The 15711-nt window shown below is 29.5% G+C and overlaps 1 protein-coding gene, 1 long non-coding RNA gene and 2 other non-coding genes across 9 annotated transcripts in view; 1 reads left to right on the forward strand and 3 right to left on the reverse strand.

The window, feature by feature from the left end:
• Positions 1-15711, reverse strand: part of LOC107993180 (uncharacterized) — a 97950-nt gene that overhangs the window by 53927 nt on the left and 28312 nt on the right. For all 6 annotated transcript variants that reach the window (XM_017049465.3, XM_062077008.1, XM_017049467.3 and 3 more), the window contains exon 2: positions 8106-8308. In XM_017049465.3, coding sequence (XP_016904954.1) covers positions 8106-8308 — 203 coding nt within the window. The remainder of the gene's footprint in view (positions 1-8105; positions 8309-15711) is intronic.
• LOC133666409 (uncharacterized) lies at positions 2574-3239 on the forward strand. The gene is made up of 2 exons (XR_009830513.1): positions 2574-2921; positions 3044-3239. It is a non-coding gene; the product is annotated as an uncharacterized LOC133666409 (long non-coding RNA).
• Trnap-ugg (transfer RNA proline (anticodon UGG)) lies at positions 8923-8994 on the reverse strand. The gene has a single exon. It is a non-coding gene; the product is annotated as a tRNA-Pro (tRNA).
• Trnap-ugg (transfer RNA proline (anticodon UGG)) lies at positions 9341-9412 on the reverse strand. The gene has a single exon. It is a non-coding gene; the product is annotated as a tRNA-Pro (tRNA).

Consider the following 15711-nt stretch of genomic DNA (forward strand, 5'->3'; position numbering starts at 1 on the left):
TGAGACTAACATAAGAGGCAAATTATAGGTGACCAATAATATTCTAATGATTTTCTTTCTTTCTTTCTTTCTTTCTTTATGACATAAGAATATGAAGAAACGTAAGACTTGTGAAACGTTGTGTTTTGCATTCGCAGAATAACTGCAAGTAATCGTTGAGGTTTGTGGTTGATTGCACTTAGAATTATGCGCGTCAAGTTTCGTGAACAACATTTTTTCTCCATTTGAATTATTATTGTATATGTAATTATTGTTAAATTAAAAATAGAGAGTTTGTAAAATGTTTTTTTCACTTCTCAATCTTGTGACTTTTATAAAAATAACTTTATAATTTTTCCATCATAAAACTTTCTTGATTGCTCGATAAAAAAATAGTTTTTCATAATAATTCATGTGAAGTATAAGTAATTTCAAAATATCAAACAAAATTTGTGTGAAAATTTGTATGAAACTCGTTGTACAAATAAAATAGTTAATCTGATCAACAATAAATATATTAATACAATTTTAAAGAAAATTTTAAAGTCTTGATTTTAAAATCATGCAAATTATTGAATAAACTAGAGATTTAAAAAATTATATTGTAATGATCAATATTCTTTTTCTAATCTATAAAATTGAAATGAATAAATCAATCAATTAAGAAAATTAATTAAAATTTCTTTTCTTTTTTTCAAATCATTTAATCTTAATATAATTTAATTAGTTCATAATTTCCCTTTGTATAATTAAATAATTTTTTCAAACATATATGAATGTTTATTCAATAAAAATCATATAATAATATATTGTACGTTCTTTCATGTAACCGAACCAAATTGTTAAAAATAAATAACTTGAAATCTAAATTTACATGCAGACTAAACAGACTGATATAGAGTAGATACATTACTATGCAACACTTAAAATTTCTTTTTTTGAATTTAGTATTTATAAATAATATAAATTAAATATATATATATATATATTTGAAATTTCTAATAATAAAATAGTAATTTTCAATAAAATCAAATGCATCAAATAGCAGTTGGATTTAAAAATCTTTTAATAAAAATATAAAAAATTTTAAATTCAATCTTATTAATATTAAGGATTAAATATAATATCGTTACATTATATTTATGTATATTCAATATGAAAGAAGATCAGAATTTTACTTAAGATCTTTTTAAGAAATGAAATTGGTAAGCTTTAAACAATTTACAGGAAAAAATATTGAAAATTGCTAAAAATTTTAAAATCTCTTTTCAACAACTTGGTATATTTATAGAAAATGATTTGATTGTTATTAATAAAGAGATAAAGGCAACGTTTAAAAATAGAATATTTTGTTCATTCGATTACAAAAAATTGCAAAATAACGCGAATTTTAAAATCTGATTTAGCACTTGTAAGTCATAAAGAAGAGCAACGACCTCTTCCCCTCGAACTTTCAAATCCCTATTTAAGAATCCATAAAAATTCAGATTTATTTCAAACAGTTGATATTGTAATTATACTTTGACCGAAAGCAAAAGAAAATAAATTTTAAACGATATAATTAATAATCAACTTTAAAAAGTAAATTATCTCATATATTTTATGAAAATCTGTTTTCCATATTCAATGTGTAAGAATTAACATATTCAATACGTATTTTTTTAAATATATATTTGAAATTCTTAAGTTTCTTAAGTATATTAATTTTTGAAAAATTGCTCGAAATTAAATTATGCACAATCATAAAGTTGACTTTGAATTTTCAAATTCGATTTTCTTAAAAATTAATATTTAAATGAACAAATATTATTCCAAGTTTGTCGATGATTTCCAATTTCACTTAAAAAGTTTTCAAACGTGATTTCAAAACGATTTCAAAACGAAACAATTTTACTTTTTTATTTTTTTTATTTACATTTACATTTAGAATTATCTCTCAACAATGACATTTCAAAAGTATAATTATCCTCTCCTTATAAGTTTAATTATATTCTATTGATAATTTTTGATTAAATTACGTGAAAATGTTATCAATGATAAATTCAGTCAATAAGAACAAATACTTTGAATATATTCAAAATTTAATAAAATCATCGAATAATTATTAACAATTTATAATATCATCTAATAATATCATGAAATGCGAAACAAAAAACTAAAACTCTAGTTGTTTCCATCCATTAATCGATATCAACTTTAATAATATCGAATATAAAATTCATCGACATCTTAATACAAAATTGCACTATAATTGCACGTTCTCCAATCAAATTTCATCTTTTCCCCATACGTGTATAATCGATCCAACCTTGGGTATTTTTAATGCATCTCTAAAAACTACGTACTACCATTCCACAAAATTATATTACTAAAGAAACTCGTCCACGTTAAAGCTAAATAGATTCGAGTGCAAAGTGAAAAATAAATTTTGCCGATACGTGATCCAGCATGTAGAGTGGTTGGCTGGTTCACGAGAGTATAATACGTAGCAGGAGCAACTGATGGGAAACGAAAGGGAAATGGGCTACAGGACCGGTCTCATCGACAGTGGTGGAGGCAAGAAAAAGAAGGAGGTAGAGAAGGACTGACCGGTTTTGATAAATCGGTTGGTAACAACGGTCCAGACCTGTATCCAAGAAACCGTGGCCAAACGAGTAAACGACCAGCTGTTGCCCGTTAGTGAACCTTCTTTCTTCCTTCGTTTCTTCTTCCACGCCACCTCTTCTTCCTCTCCCCCCTTTTTCTTCTTCTTTTTGCTTCTTTTTCTTCTTCGTGACATAAACGCTCCATTGCCATCGTCGAGTTCGATCACCTCGAATAATAGTGGTTCTCAAATGACGTACGACGTCAGAAAAAAATAGATAAATAAACAAATAAAATGGCCGATCGATACTAAGAAGATGCGTATAATGAAAATATATTGAAAATTTGTATCGAAACCGGTGAGTTGAATTTAAATCGTGAAGTAAAAAATGGAAAAGAAAATTGGTTTTTCTAATTCTCTTTGATAACGTTGTTATTATAACTTTCATTTTATTTTATATAACATCTGGACATTTTCTAGGGAAAGAAAAACTGGAAGAGAGTTTAATCTAACTGGGCAAGCTTTAACACGGAGAAAGGTTTCTTAAAAGATTAAACGCAGGGATTAAAAGGGGAATTACGTCGTATCGATTGCACCCTAACGAATTCCAAGTATGTAAACGATGTATTCGTTTGATTCGTAACCGCGTTGCATAATAAAAGATCGTAAGAATTAATGGCTTTAAATGGATTTCTCACACCCTTGTACAAACATTGACATCCACGTGGCTCAATGTTTATCGATCGTTCGAACAATCTTCGATTGTTCGATCACGGGAAGCCCATCATTTATTTCCTCGTACACATGTGTGATTAGATTGACGCGGTGATTTCTTTGCGAATCGATCAATCCAATTTCCAACGACTTGGTCGTTCGAGTCTCAGCTCGGCTTAGAAACAAGGCTTCTCGTTCGACACAACTAATCCAATTTCGCAAATACGACAGAGGCTTCCGTCAGATCCGTGAAGAATCTCGGAAACATTTTTATTATTACGCCAACGATTTCCAATTTGTTTTCCCTCTCTCTTTCTCTGTTTAATTACGCTTCGAAGCACTTGTAATTTATTTAACAAAGACAAGTGGATGCGAATATATCTATCGTTCGAATATCCTAAAGCCGCGTCCCCATATCGTGTCTGTTAATCGACACTGATTGGTCGAACGATTTAGCCAATCGCTCGTGATGTATCCCTATTTTCGATGTAATCAAATTCGATGGTTCAATAGCAAAATCTAGTTATTATCTATCACCAAGTGCCAGAATTTCGGTTATTTGTCGAATATATAAGAAAATTTGATTTCGATAATTAATTTTATTAACATCGGTCGGTAAATCGATCGGTTTTCACGTGACTCGAATATAAGGCAAAATAGGGATAAATGGTTTTTTACCGCGCGATGTCGTTGCGATCGTCGATGTTTTTCTTCGTTTTCTTAAATAAAAAATGAAGATAGACGTATAATCGATGATATTGCAACGATATCTCCACGAGAAAACATCGCTCGTGCGCATTAGGCTTTAATCTAGTTGTTTGGATCTATTGAATGGCTTTGTTGATTACAATAAATACCGATGCAGTGGAGACTCGACTTAATATCCGTTCTAGTAACCCGACATTCTATTATCTAAATTGTACAATATCTCTTTTAACGATGTAATTACTAGTTTTTTTACCATGATAATGAAAATAAAATATGAAATTGACATTGGACACGTTTCTCATATGCGAAGAATGTATAATGACATTGAAATGTAAACGTGCAATGTTAATTATCGAAATAAAATGCTAAAAGTATATAATACTGAATTATTGAATTAAAATATAAAAAGATGAATTTCTCAAAAGAAGTTTAAATATAAAGTTAAAAAATAAATTTTCAATTAAAAGGAAATTAAAATTTAAATTCTAATATTAAAAACATTACTGAAGTATTCGATAGAAAAAATAATCGAAGTAAAATTTGACTTTCGAAACTTACAAATAAATGAACTTTTTATTTTCATTTGCAGAAAAATTGAAAAATAAAAATATTTATTCTAATAAAAATTCTGAAAGAAACTCTTAACAAACACAGTAACGGTTATAAATAGGTATTTTATAACTGTAAGGATCTTCGATTTAAATTCACGATTGAGTTATTCTAACACGATTCTGTCTTATAAACAGAACTCTTCGTTGTACATTGAACATATGGCAATCCGATAAAGCAAAAAAATAATATTTCATAGATCGTTTTATCCAATATCGTTGATTAAGTACAGTTATGTCAGTCAATAAGTTGATTCATTTTTTTTTTCTTTCATTTTTAACAAATTAGTTCAAACATTTCTACGACTACAAAATTATTCTCTCGTTTCCCAACGGATTAATAAAAAAAAAAAAAGGTATAAGAATTAAATGGTAATTTTCCACAAGGGATTAACAATTTATGTAACGAGTAATCTTAACACGATATATTGATGAAAAAGAGTTGAATAATATTTTCTTATGCTCATTTCATGATGTAACGACATTATAACTTCGTAGAAAATTGCTTCTCCATGTTGTGTGTCCCACAGCATATTACTTAATTTTAAGTTTAGGTTAATCTTGAGTTTACAAACTTTATACGGTATAATACACGTGTATTTATGCTCTATAATACGAAAGATAGGTTACAAATGGAGTTTCCATTGTAAATAGGTCACGGATTATCAGTAAGTAATTAAGGATTATCTTTAATACAGACTCAAGAAGCCTAGCAAAACAAAGTATTTCTATTGCCTCGTAATACTTTTTATTGTACAGGAAATGATAATAATAAGAATAATAAATATTTTCGAAGAAAAACATATGAATAAAACGTATTTTTTTTTTTGTCATTATACAGTCGATTCTTTGAAATATCTTCGAAATGATTTATAATATGTAAAAAAATGTTTAAATGTAATATAAAAGTTGTTTAATATGTATATCGAAAATTAATGAATTTTACATGCGCTCATATTGCGAAAAGAATTTACATATTGGCGCCATCTGTGAGAAAAATTCGTGTCACTATCTGTTTCATATGTGCTAGATGTACACATATATATATATATATATGTAGATGCATATCTATAAGTACAATACTATCACTGAAAAATATACAGAATCACGTGTATTCGACAAAATATATGTAATTTAATTATACATATAATTATGAGAAAAAAAATTCTACAACTTATCTTGAATTATAGCTATGATAGAATATATAAATACGAATAAATACTGCGTGTATTGAATAAAAAATAAATTTTTTAGAAATTAAAATTTAATAATAAAATTTATATTCTTAAATGTTAAATGTTTAACGAGGAAAATTTATATCTGATTTAGATTCGAATCAAAAATTCTTTTAAAATAATCAAAATAATATATTCTAACTTAACCTAACCTAAAAATTTATTATTAATCTTTATTCTGGTATTCATTTATCTATTTCTCATCTTTTGGAATGGATTCAATATATCGAGACAACGAAAATAATTTTTGTCTGAAACTATTTCCTTTCTTCCTCTTCTTTCGAGAGAAGGCTATCATTACAAAGACATAAATTTTAAAAACGATAAGTTGTTTCGAAATAAGTACATATAAAATATAAATACATATAAAAACTTTCATATTTTATATATATATATTGTACAAGTATATGTACGATGAACAAAAATTCTGTTAACATATTTTTCAATTATTGTTTTCAATTTCAAACAAAATTTCTTCTCATCACTGATACCATTTTTGTATCATATTTATAACAGAGAATAAACTTATGATATTCATTATTTTCTCGCAGACAATAATTCTATTATCATGTGCATAACCCGTTTACTTTCTCCGAAATGGAAAGTGCAATATATTGAATGACTCTTCGACTAATAATATATAGCAATTTTACATTACATTATGCTTCCAAGATACATCGCTTATATAAGCTTATTACGACTTATTTTAGTAAATATTCTTTTAACGATGTCCATTGATCATTTATTATATTTTATATTTTTAATAATTTTAAAAAAATTAAATGAAATAAAATTTATATTAACAGTCTATTAATTGAATTAAATTTGGAAAAAACTTACAAAAAGAATTCTATAATTACTTTTTTGTTGAATTGAATAAAAATTTGTTTAATCATTTCGTTATTCCAATTTAATTTCTAAATATTATTTAATTATGAATACTTTTTTTTTTGGTTATTTAAATTATTCCATGTAACATGATATTTTACTTAACGAGGTAATGTTGGAAGATTAAATTTATTTATATAGCTATAAATTTTCTCAAATATATTGATATTTTTTAGATATAAAATTAATATAAAACTTCGATATTATGCGATACAATTAATTTCATCATTTGAAAAAAAATGGAAAAAGATAAATATTCAAAGCACGAAAATTATTTAATTCTGAAACAAAGTTGCATTAAAACAAGCTTTTGTTAATCTCAACTAAAAGTGCACAACGAGTGCATAACGAGAATTTAACAAATGTTAAAATTTAATTCATAAAGAACACGCGAAAGAAACGTTAAAAGAAACGATAAAACGTCGAAACTGTTGCAGCTTTTAAGCTTTATGAAAAAGAAATAACAACGCAAATGTTATAGTTGAAACTCACGAAACTCATGATGCAAAAGAAACAACACGGTTATTGCCTAGTTGACCGACATTCGTCGCGTTGCCTTTTATCAGAAACAAATTTAAGAAAACTCTTTACCTGAAATCCTCAAACGTTCTTTTTTACTTCATTTTTATATAATAATAATAATAATAATGCAAATCGAACAAAAGAAGTTTCTACATTGTATTAAGAAATCATGAATGAAAAGCGATCTAACGGTCTATTATGAATCATCTATGATTATCTATTATTAATAGTCTATCGTGAATAATCATCTATTATTGATTGTCTATTTACAAATGAAGTAATTTAAAAAAAAATACAACTTGTATTATTTTTCTTTTTTTCATAGTATCTAAAATCTTGAAGTATATATATAAATATTTATTACTATCTTTTATATACAGGGTGTTCCAAAAAAGAATTAATTTCAAGCAATTTTTTTTCAAAAATTTGAAAAATGAAAATTAAAACATTAACTCATAAAAATCAATAGAATAATATAAATTCTATTTATTTAATAAACATAACGTTAACTGCGTAATATTAAATAATAGAAAATTATTTTTTATATTATATCGTTCATGAATATCACGCGGAATAAATTAAACCTGCACTCGCATTATATTCATTGTTCGATCATAAACATTTAGCAAACGCGGGACAATGCCGATCAATCCTTACAAACGATACAAACGGACGATTTCCGGATATCTGCCCAGTTTATTAAATACTTTTTATGAAACACATTTTCATAAAATCGGTTAATAAACCGGTCGAGGATCCTTTGTTATTCCATTCGTTCCGATAATATACGGAACACAATGGACGGTTGTATGAAATATAGAAATATACGCGTTACATGGGTGAAAACAATAAGAGGAGGATACAAACCGGTGAGTACAGCGCCGACGAGCATAAAGAGGAAGCCGAATGCCGGAAGAGCAATCTGGCAGTTCGCAGCTATTACAACCCCAGCTACCATCAGGCCACCCTCGATCTTCTCCACCCTCAAGCGTGATATAGGGGTCGGACATTTTAATTTCGCCCCGAGTCCGCCACTCAGCGCACCCTCCTCAGCCGCCATGGTGCTGGGCCTGTAATAATAGACAAACAACACACGCTTTTTAGTCAATTAGCGGGTGACACTGATAGCGAATGATTTGTCGAATCGCGCCTCGATTCTCGTTTTATTTTATACGAAAGAGAAAAATCTTAATCTTCAAGACGATTTACATAAGTACCAGGTATTTTGTGTACATTGCTTTGTATTTTTTTTCCCATCGTCCCACGTTTCGTCTTACGATTCGTTTTGTTGATTTGAGTCCAATTTCAATATACACGAGGAAGATATCGTAAAGAAATATGACTAGCGAGAAGTCACGGTGATCTTATCTGAAGATGTAACACTTTCAGTCACTATTATTTTTTATGAATGCATTGGATTCATAGAAATCGACCAATCAGATTTCCTTTCAGAAGGCTTCTTATCAGGCGAATACATATGCTTATTATTATTATTTAGTTAAACTAACAACTTTATTATCTTTCTCAACTGTAGGAAACAGAATTCATATGTCTGTAATTTTCCATTACTCTGCGAGTAATTTTTTCGTAATATTTCGAGGAAACGTATGGGAATAAAATTTAAATCGATATAAATAAAATTGCGACGAAAGTCGTTTATCGAAAGATATGGTGAAAAAAAAACGGGCTCAGCCGGGATTTGAACCCGGGACCTCTCGCACCCAAAGCGAGAATCATACCCCTAGACCACTGAGCCGGTTGCTGCTGTACTTTCTTGCTGGCATACTTTTCAGCGCGCAATAAACTTACGTACGAATTATCTTTTAAAGTATTTTCCTTTGCTCGTCGTTTGCTCGCGACAAAACGAATTTGTGATTAAAAAATGAATGTGAAATACGAGTATATAAATTTTAAATCTAATAAAATAAGTTTTTTTTCTCTTCCCGCAAAAATTATTCTCTTTCAATTTAATGTCATTTATTTATTATTTTGTTTTAATTTTACTTGTTTGTTTGATTTTGTCGTAAATACGATTTTTATTGAAAAAAAATTGTGAGGAATTGTACGTAATAAAAAATTATTTAAAAAAGAAAAAAAAAATCGGGCTCAGCCGGGATTTGAACCCGGGACCTCTCGCACCCAAAGCGAGAATCATACCCCTAGACCACTGAGCCTCTCGGTGAAAGCTTTTCCAAGTTACATTCATAAAAACACGAGTAGTCGCACTTTAAATACCTTACCTAATTGTTACAATTTTTTTATTTATTTATTTTCAAACTTCGGCAACAGCTTAAATAATGTGTATTAAAGTATTACGAGAAGCCTGTTTTATTATTAATTTGTTTTTTTTATAGTATAAAACATTTAAAATATAAATATATATATTTTTAAGAGAATTTTGTACATTTTCGGGAGATAAACATTTTTATTCGTTTATATACGAGTATACTTTATTAAATTTTATATAAATATTTCATAGACGATTTTATATTTAATATCTTCGAAACTATACTTTGTTTTAAAAAGTACAATATGTAAGGTTATGTTATTCTTTGATAGGTTTTTTAATCTCATATCAATTTTCTAAGTTTAGCAATCAATTATCGTGCAATACATTTTGTAGAACTTATCCACGAGCATCGTATACTTCTCAGTACTTTGTATAATGAACATTTTCATCTAGATAAAATATTGAATGGGTCAATAATATTAGAACATCAGCATTCTTCGACTCGTTTTTTAACGATAAATAAACTTCTGTTGTACACGTAAAAGCAATAAATAGAAATTATTAATTCGTATTATTCAATTCGAATAGTTTAAACATTACGAAATTTTAAATAAAATGAATTTCAAAGTTTATTCAAATCGCTCGTAATAAATAACAATCAATATTTTTGAACATCAAGTTTTATATTTATTTTGGTCTCTAGAATCGAGAATTCTTCCTAAAGTATTTCACGAATGCGTACAATGGCACGATAAACAGGATCGATGAATCAGAGCGGAACATCGAAATTTTGAGCTGTCGAAAGTTGAAGAAAATCATCACCGATTCACGGAAACGTAGATTCTAACCATGAATATTTATCATATTTATAGAAAAATTTTATACACCTAGGTTTTTTTATACGACCGACAAACAACAACAATTCTCGTGAAAGCATTTAATGAATAAAAGAAAAAGAATGTAACAAGAATGTAAAAGAAAAGAATCTCTAATTTTCATACTTTTCTCTTCCACGCCTCTCTTTCTCCAACATTTCGTACGTAGCTTCGTCGATGAATATCTAATTTACATCAGATTTTCACAATTTACATTCTTAATTCACCGATTGTAAAAACCAACGTTTAAACGCCATATCTTATCGTATAATAAACAAGAATCACTTTATTCATTTTCCAGCACGTAACACGACGTAAACGAGTTAGAATACGCAAAAAGAATTACGCAGTTTGCTCTACACAGAAGCAAAAGAAAAAAAAAAAAACATCAAGACTAGAGCGCCTGAAAGTTTAATTAACGGACGAATATCCGCACAAAGAAAAACATTGTGTCCGGCATCGACAAAATCGTGTAAAGTTGTTAAACGTTGGTTGGTCGGTGTTTACGGGGTCGGATAATTGAATTGGGCATTCGTCGTACAATGCCTTCGTCTGTTAATTCCATCGTGAAGCGAGAGAGAGAGAGAGAGAGAGACGGCTCTCCGTGAAGGAAAGTTAATTGGCGCAAATGCCCTTTACGAGCCACTGAGCCGGTAAACGACACGTTCTATCATTCTCGCCAATTAGAATAGTTTATTAATCAACCAACATTGCTCTTAACCTGTTAACCGTGCATCATTATCTACGAGTGCGTACTCGAGAAAAAATGACAATTTTTTCGTGCGTTATAACAACGGTGTATTCTCTTTATTTTTAGACATTTAGATCCAGGTAAACACAGGATCCTGTAATTTTTGATGAAAAATATCGATTATCACGCGACGATGATTAACTTTGGAATCTTACGGATTTTTAATTTTGACAAAATTCTATCTATAGAACTATGTAATTAGGTATAAAAAATTTTATATTTTAGTAACAGAAATAGTAAGATTCTATGTGCTATTCAGATATGTAATAAATATATCTTGTTTATTATTTTGGATCTTAGACAAGAAGATCACATTTTCCTGTAAAGCTACTTGATATGCAACAGTGATATGCAAAATTATTTTCTTCTTTTTTTTGTACAATCTCGACGCTTGTCTTTAAGAAACAGATTTATGAAACTTATGTTGAATTTTTGAAGAATAATATCTGCATATTTTTGAATATTTAAATAAATAAGATAATTTAAAAGCATTCGTTCCTACAACGTATTTTATATAAGTGTTATAGGAATGGAAGAAATTTGTAAGAAATGCAATTAAATATTCTTGATAAAATTGGTAATTTAAAAATTATGTAATTCCACGATTGAATAATTTAAATGTTGTGTAACTTGAATAGGACTACAATTTAAATAATAAATTCCATTTCCAGTTTATTTTTAGTTTATATAGTAAATAGAATACAAATATTTCTTTTAAATTGAATTATTAGAATAATTATTGGAATACCATATAATTATTTTTCCAGGCAAATATTAACAGCAAATTCTAATCCTTTCAACTTGTAAATTAAAAGATATGAAGTGAGTGCAAATAAAATGAAAAAACGATCAACTTTTAATATTCTTGATAAGATTATTGTATACAAATTTTATTTAACGTTTTGCCTAAAATAACTTTGTAAAGTTATTTATATCTTTAATTATAACTTCATTTTAATTTAGCTAGAAAACTTTCGAAACTTTGAACATTCGTTTCTACGAGTAAAAATTATAAATATAAATATTCTGCTATATTTTTCCAATACGAATTATAATTAACTCTATAATAAATAATATAACTTTCTACTAAATTCCATTATCTTCCAATATAAAAGTGCAGCACGTATCGAAATTAAACACCATCCTCCTCCTTCCGATCACCCATCGTAATTAAATTTTCATTTTTTCACTTACTTTACGCAAAACATGACAGCGTATAATTTATTTAAATACCTCTATGAATAATAATTAATAAATTCTCATCGTCTTATTCAATTTACGGAGAAGAACACAGAGAATCGCAAGAATCGAGTAAAAAGGATACGGCCTTGATATTTGAAAAAAAAAAAAAAGGTAGACCAGCGTGTTTCTCGCGTTCTTCTTCGCGGCTGTGCTCCTCTCCTTTCTGGAAAATGGAAAGGAGAGGAGGGGAAGCAGCGACGACGGGGAAAAGGATGAGGAGAAATTTCATTTTTCGTCAAGTTTTACACGACGTGAACCGGTTCCACGGCGACCAACAATGTCGCATTCGAGCAGCATGAAAAGAGCAGGGGGCGTCGGTTTTGCGCGGCGTCGGTTAAGCTCTCGAGCTTTGAACTTCCGTCGCCCAATTAACGTCGACCAACCTAGGCACCCGCTCTTCATTAAGCAGACCGACCTTTTGCTCCGCATAATGAAAAGGGTACCTCGTTAAATCCGTGTCGATGCATGGAAAAAAAAAAGAAGAAGAAAAAGAAGAGGGGAAAATTTTCGTGAAAGGAAAAAATTCGTGCAGGGAAAAAGGAAGGGAAATTTTCGATAACGTGTTATACCTGTGACAATAAAACGATTTCTCTTTTTTTCTTTTTATTATTGACCATCAGAAAATTTCCCCTTTACAAATGGCTAAGGGTGTGCTCTTTGTTTCTTGAAATTATTTTTTCGATTTATATATTCATTTTCTAAGATTTCTTTCAATAATCTTGTTTCCATTGTTTGTTTATTTATTTTATAATGTAACGAATAATTAGGATTCTGTAATTTTGTAATTTCTCTTCTTCCTTTACCAATTAAAATTTTATTTTCGCACATTTCTTGAAAAGTGAAAAGAATAATAGAGCGAATAAGATTAGTTAAATCGAAAGATATCCAATTAATATCCTCCTTACGATGCAAACGTGCAAAAGTGTACAGAAATAAGTTCAAAATAACAAGTAAAAATAAATACTTGGCACTCATGATTCAATTCCCATTATATTATTACGCTCAATAGCCATTGTGTGCAATGGAAATACGGTTAAACGTAAGAAAACTTTATTAATTCCATCGTGAGAGACAAAATCAAACAATATCAAATTTGTTGCTTTTTGATCGAGGAGTGATCGTTTATGGCCGCATTCTTTGCTTGATAAATTTATTTAATAAGATTCTTAAAAAAAGTAGATAGAAAATTTGAAAAATAATCGTAGAAATTTAATTTTAGACCAAAACTAGGAGGAGAGATAGAGTGCTCTGTCTTCGTCACGTTCCATCTCCATCTCGTTTCATCTAGTGCAACATTATCCAAACTAATTGAAGGACAAATCCATTCGAATAAGTAGTTTTCGGATAATCGGGCAGGAAGAGGATATTAAACAATTTTCAGAAATGGATGTTTATTACATAAAAAGGGCAAATACGTTTCTATGAAAATTTGGATAATTTCAAAATTATCCCAGAAAGTAAAGCAAATTTTTGATGTACAAAAATGTTAAGAATCCATTTTCCAAAGATCGTCACATTAATCTGTGAATCAATCGAAAGAAGATAAAAAGAAACTTTACAACAAATAATAGCACGAGCAGAAAGAAAGAAATGGAAGAGAATGCGTTACTTCCTGGCTGCACGAAGGGAATAGTTCTCGTTTCGAAAGAATTTTCCAAGAGGGAGGTGGATAAAAATGTAAACAAAAATCTGAAAGTACAAAAAAGGAAGGGCGATTACAATAGCCTCCTATGAATAAATTGCGATCGGCATGACCTCATTCTGAAGATCTCGATGAGATAACCCATGCACACTCGACTCTTTGCCCGCTCTTTGCCCCCATTTACTCGTGATGTGTGTAGGTCATCAGGGACGGGGAGGAGGGAGGCAACAATTGATGCAACAAGAACGAGTACCACTTATTTCTCGGTTCCGCCTCTATAAATAAGTTTGTACGGTGATGATTTGATTTGTCGAAATTTATTTTCACGCTCGATTGAACCGTTAGACACCGTTTCCTCAAACGTAATCACGATGTGCGCATGAATATGCATATACGTGGAATGCATCCTTTAGAGATTTATTTAACAGGATGGTTTAAAATCGAGGTTAAGAGTGATCTCGTGAGGTCAAGGTGTCGATCGAATTTGAAGGAACAATATAAGGAGTGTTGTGCAAAATGGGACAAATGTGAAAGAAAATGGAATAAACTGTTTAAAGTTTTTTCCCTTTTTTTCATGGTAAACACGAATATCGAATATTTTTAATCTCGTTTGAATTGAATTTTGTGAGGTGTGTTTTGCAAATTTTATCGAAAAGAAAAAGAAATACCATTGACTATAATTCTATACTTTCGTAATTTAGTAGAGGCATTGCAACAAAGGCAATCTGTAACTTAAAACTACCAATACTTAAAAATTCATCAATTATTAAATTCTTAAATTGGTTAAAATTTGATCAGGAATAAGTTTGATAGACTTTTAAAATCAATTATGATTCAACATCTTCATCTCGACACTTTTGTAAAGACACTTGACAACTTTTGTGTTCGCATAAAAGATTATAAATTTATGACACGAATATTACAATAATTCCATTCTCACTATCGCTGTTTGAATAGCTTCGAATCGCATGAATCGTAGGCGTAATTTCCTCGTCATTCTGTTTCGACTTGCGAACGGAAGGAAAAGGAAAAAAATAACATTAGACGCACGTTGATCGCCTACAAATGGCATCGTTAATGATACGATACGAGCGAGCTTCCACGTGATTGCGCAACGAATAAGAAATTCTCAATTGTGTTCCTTGATAATTTATCACCATGTAGACGAACAACGAGCTCGTCCTAAATTTCCTTTCGGATAACAATAATTGAATTTAAAATGTACGTTTTTCCAATAATTTTATAATATTTATAATTCGACATTTTTTCTTTCAATTACAACTTTAAATATAACCCTCGCACGAATTGCCACAAACCAATTTGCCGTGTCTCTGCGACCATGTTCTTTTTTTCTCTCTCTCGCAGAGAAAGAATTATCGAATTCATGACTCACGAAAATTGCCTAAAGCAGACTTCCTATTAGCTGAATAATCTTGCATCCGTGTGTATAGCACGATTGTGTTTTCTCGACACAGAGTTTTCTCAGATATTGCACCAAAAGGAAACGAATGTCCAACGAAAAGAAAGAATAAAGTATGTATTCGAAGAATAAAGTAGGTTTCTGCCTCGTTCCTTCTTTGACCAAAGTATGAATAAAAAGTTTTTTTTTCTTTTTCTTTTTCACGACAAAAACTTTTAAATACTCGCAGAAGATATTTCTGTCTAAGTAAAATATCTTACTTAGAGCATTCTATAACAAGTTGAAATATACGATACCTGCCGTTTTTCTCCAT

This window comes from Apis cerana, linkage group LG7, assembly GCF_029169275.1.
Source record: "Apis cerana isolate GH-2021 linkage group LG7, AcerK_1.0, whole genome shotgun sequence".
NCBI classification, from domain to species: domain Eukaryota; kingdom Metazoa; phylum Arthropoda; class Insecta; order Hymenoptera; family Apidae; genus Apis; species Apis cerana.